The 5,000-nt window shown below is 39.3% G+C and overlaps 1 protein-coding gene across 3 annotated transcripts in view; it reads left to right on the top strand.

The window, feature by feature from the left end:
- LOC119598561 (serine/arginine repetitive matrix protein 2-like) overlaps window positions 1–5,000 on the top strand; it is a 75,661-nt gene that overhangs the window by 59,264 nt on the left and 11,397 nt on the right. For all 3 annotated transcript variants that reach the window (XM_037948201.1, XM_037948202.1, XM_037948199.1), the window contains 4 exons: window positions 2,337–2,552; window positions 3,317–3,458; window positions 4,068–4,267; window positions 4,784–4,936. In XM_037948201.1, the coding sequence (XP_037804129.1) occupies window positions 2,337–2,552; window positions 3,317–3,458; window positions 4,068–4,267; window positions 4,784–4,936 (711 nt within the window). The remainder of the gene's footprint in view (window positions 1–2,336; window positions 2,553–3,316; window positions 3,459–4,067; window positions 4,268–4,783; window positions 4,937–5,000) is intronic.

Below are 5,000 nucleotides of genomic sequence, written 5' to 3'. Positions count from 1 at the left end.
AGTCTCACCAACCACACACTTTACACTTTAAACTTATCCAAAGCCATCAAATATATTCACATTTTCCCAATGCTAAATTCTTATCCAGCTCAGAGAATCGCTTAAAGGACATCGGAGTCAAATGCGAGACCATATTTTGCCAAAGCACGACATTGATTTATGTTTTATAAGTCAGGGTTGCGTTTCCATGCGAGAGGGCTAAGTGTGCATACATTAAATCCTAGTGTTCAGTTTTAGTCGGATGATTCATCTCCCGTCGTCTTTTAAAGAAGGGATTTATTTTGGTGCTCGTTGTAATTATAAATTGTGGGGTGATTCAGGTTTAAATTTTTTGGACCGTGTGTATGTGTTGTTTAATTTCTGTAAACACAATGACTGGAATGTTTATTTTCCGTTTCATTTTCTCAAAGTAAAAAAAATATATATATATATATATATATATATATATATATATATATATATATATATATATATATATATATATATATGTTACCCCTACCATGATCACAATTTTGATCTTCATCACCATTATCATCATCCTTACTATCATCACAACCGTCCCCACCATGAAAACCATCCTCACGACACAATCATCACCATCACCACAATCTTCACCATCACTAACAATCACACCAGCCAATCTATGAACCGACGAACATTCCATTAATTGCGATTTTCGTGGTCCGCGCTTTCGATAATTCGCCGCCTCGTGTGTTTGCATTGTCTCGCATTCTGTTTTCTCCGCCAAGCCTGCCCAACCCCGCTGCCAAGTCTCGCTCCGGCCAAGAATGCCAATGCAGCTAAAACCTCGCTTAAATTCGCGGTTCTTTTCTCTCTCTCTCTCTCTCTCTCTCGCTCTCTCCATTATTTAGGTAGTTAATGATGGTGTATTTGAAAGACATTCTTGGTGTATAATTAGGGTCTTGAGTTCTTGCGTTTTGGGGGTTTAGTTAGGTTAGATTTTTTTCTCTTTTTTTTCTCCTTTGTTTGGTGTTTTAAACGTGGAATGCTTTAAATAACACAGTTCCGTCATTCCTTCTGTTTCTAAAGGTATTATGTAATAAACAAAAAGTTGAGAGTTGCCAGACTAGACAGCTGTCAAGCAATGCAAAGAATGCCCTAGAAATAACATTTAAGTTCTTTCATGCCTTCCACATCGCCAAGGAAACAAAACAAAAATGTAAGAATGAAAAAAAAGGTAAAATCACACATATCTACGTTTTGGCTCTCTTGTACTTGACAGAAATGACAGCTCTTTCTGTGCGTTCTTAACATTACAGTTCGTTCCTCATCTATAGTGTCTGTTGCGCGTTTTGTTGCCGAGCTCGAGGCGGCCGGGAAGAGAGGCCTGGCACGAAATCAAATGGAACAAAAAAAAGACAAATATAATAGTTCGTTGTACTCGAAGGTTTGCTTTGATGCGCCTCACTAAACTAATGGATGCAATTCGTTCAGATTTTTTTTGCTACGGGGTAACGATACGTTCGTGACAGTTACAGATTTGTGGTTCAAGGTATACAGTGACGAAGGTCAAGTATCCTTTGACCAAATTCAGCCAGACGAATTATTGTTGTTGTTTTGTTATTGCTACTATTATTGTTGTTGTTATTGTTTTATTAGTATTATTATTATTATTTTGTTGATGATGATGATGCCTTCTTTTGCTATTATTATTATTGATAATATTTTTATTACTATTACCATTATTATCAATACTATTAACTTTGTTGATGATCTTATTCATGTTAACTTTTTTTTCTTTACTATTGTTAGCTGCAGGATAGTAGCAGAAGTAACTGTGTCATTATTGGTATAATCGTTATCATTAGCAGTAGTAGTATAACTTTTTCGATTATCTTAATCAGTACTTTTACCATTGTTCATATTTTCTGTTTTCCTTATTTTCATCATTTACTGTTGTACTACTATGTGATAATACTCTATTACCTTATCTTAAAGTATTGTTATGTTATTGTTATGTATTGTTATGCAGATCATTACGTCCAATTTTGTCATCATTCTCATTCTCTCTCTCTCTCTCTCCTCTTCTTCTTCTTCTTCTTCTTCCTTTCCTCCCTTCTTCCCTTCCTCCCCCTCCCTTCCTACCTCCTCCTTTCCTACCTCATCCCTCCCTCCCTCCCTTCTGCCCTCCCTCAACTCCCCATATTACCCTCCTCCTCCTCCTCCTCCTCTCCCCCTTCCCCTCTCTCCTCCCCCTTCCCCTCTCTCGTCCCTCCTCCCCATTCCCCACTCTCCTCTCCCCTCCCCTCTCCTCTCCCGCCTCCCTCCCCCACACCAACCACCCCAAACTCACCTCCCCTCCTTTCCACCCCCAGGGGGAGATTCGGCACCGTGTACCTGGTAACGGACAAAACGACCGGGCAGAAATTCGCCGCCAAGTTCGTCAACACGAAGCGAAACCAAGATCGAGCCAATGTCGAGCGCGAGGTCGAGATTATGAAGCTTCTGAACGCAGAGCGCCCGCACCCTAGACTCATCCAGCTCTACGATGCTTTTGACATGGATAAAGAGATGTGTCTGGTGCTCGAGGTGTGAGTAGGGGGAGGGTTGTGTTCAGGGGGAGAGGGGAGAGGGGGGATGAGGACTTTCGTTTGTACGTGCTTGGGGTGTGGAGGGGTATGTGTGCGTGTTTGTGTTTGTGTGTGTGTAGGGGGGGAGGGGGTATATGTGGGTGTTGGGGGGGATATGTGTGATTGTGTGTGTGTGTGTGTGTGTGTGTGTGTGTGTGTGTGTGTGTGTGTGTGTGTGTGTGTGTGTGTGTGTATGTGTGTGTGTGTGTGTGCGTGCGTGGTGACTGTGTGTGTGTGTGTGTATTCTTTATGTTTGTGGTTGTTTTTATGTGGGTTTTCGTGTTTGTAGCTGTGTGGGTGTGTTTGTCTGTGTACGTAAGTAGGTATGTGTACAAGTCTGTGTGTGTGTGTATATATATATATATATATATATATATATATATATATATATATATATATATATACATATATACATATAGTATAATATATATATATATATATATATATATATATATAGTATATATATGTATATATATACATACTATATATATATATATATATATATATATATATATACATATATATATATATATTATATATAAAATATATATATATATATATTATATATATATATATATATATATATATATACACACGCACTACCTGTTTGTATTTGTTTTCATAAATTAAATTCTTTTTTTACGTCTATTTGATACAAGAAACAGTAAGTTACAACATTGTAGATACATAAAACATCATAATACTATCTACATTTACATTTACAGTGTGGATGGCGGCGAACTGTTCGAACGTGTGATCGACGACGACTTCGTCTTGACGGAGAAAGCTTGTGCCATATTCATGCGTCAGGTTTGCGAGGCAGTTGAGTTTATTCACTCGAAAAATATTCTACATCTCGATATGAAGGTAAGTTGAAATTGAGCAATGTTTATGTAATGTTATGATTTTTTTTCTCTCTCTCTCTCTTTTCTCTTTTTTCTCTCGCCCCTTTTATTACACGAAATCCTAAACATTTTTTTTCCCTTTCTTTCTTTCTTTCATTATTTCTTCTATCTTAACTTCATCTCTTGAACTACGAATCTGACATATTCGGAAAAAAATGACATTTTTAAATAATATCTACACTGTTAACCGGATCTTTTGTTTATACGCATTCATTCGTTCTTATTTATATATCTACCTATTTTATTCAATAACCTGTCTATTCATCCTTCCTTTGTCTGTCTTGCTAAGGCAACTGCATCTATTCATCTGCCTATTTATCAATCTACCCGCATATCTATCAGTCTATCCACCCACCCATCTATCAGTCTGTCGATCTATCTCTTCTCAGTCTCGCGAGGGCAACCCGCATCAAGATTCTCTCTCTCTCTCTCTCTCTCTCTCTCTCTCTCTCTCTCTCTCTCTCTCTCTCTCTCTCTCTCTCTCTCTCTCTCTCTCTCTCTCTCTCTCTCTCTCTCTCTATTTATCTATCTATCTATCTATCAATCTATCTATCCCCCTATCTCTCCGCAGCCCGAGAACATCCTGTGCCTGTCTCGCGAGGGCAACCGCATCAAGATCTGCGACTTCGGTCTGGCGCGAAAGTACGACCCCCGCAAGAAGCTCCAGGTTCTCTTCGGAACGCCCGAGTTCGTGGCTCCGGAGGTCGTCAATTTCGAGCCTATCAGCTTCGGAACCGACATGTGGAGCGTCGGAGTCATTTCTTATGTGCTGTGAGTTTTGTGGTGTGTGTGTGTTTGTGTGTGATTGTGTGTGTGTATTTGTGTTTGTGATTGTGTGATTGTGTGTGTGTGTGTGTGTGTGTGTGTGTGTGTGTGTGTGTGTGTGTGATTGTGTGATTGTGTGATTGTGTGTTTGTGTGTGTGTGTGTGTGTGTGTTCGTGTTTTTTTTTTTTTTTCCTTTTTTTTTGGAATGTATTGTCGATGTTATTCATCATTATCATCAAACTGACCATTTGTTATCTATACCTAATCACTATTAATTTAAGATCAATCTAAAATTTTACTTTCACACCACTATCAATTTAAGTTCAAGATCCCAATTAATCGAGGATCATCACCAAAAATATCCCATCACATCACCACGAAATTAATGGCAGAATCCAAATTCACATTTCTGAGAATAGACGTTTTGTATCCTGTATTCAAGATCACGTTTTCTACCATTCTCCCTTTACTATTAAACTTCCCTATCCCTTCACTATCTTAAATCCCCGCGTTCGTTTCAGGTTATCCGGTCTGTCGCCATTTATGGGTCACAATTACGTCGAGACGATGACGAACGTGACTCACAACAAATACGACTTTTCGGACGAAGCCTTCAATTGCGTTTCGGACGACGCCAAGGATTTCATCGAGAAGCTTCTGGTGTTAGATAAAAGGTGAGGGGTAGGGGGGGTGAGGAGGGGGAGGGGGAGGGGGTGAGAAGGAGGAGGAGGGGGAGGG

The sequence above is a fragment of the Penaeus monodon genome, chromosome 41 (genome assembly GCF_015228065.2).
Source record: "Penaeus monodon isolate SGIC_2016 chromosome 41, NSTDA_Pmon_1, whole genome shotgun sequence".
NCBI classification, from domain to species: Eukaryota; Metazoa; Arthropoda; class Malacostraca; order Decapoda; family Penaeidae; genus Penaeus; species Penaeus monodon.
Note: the sequence above shows the minus strand (reverse complement) of the source record. Positions and strands in the feature narration are given on the sequence as shown.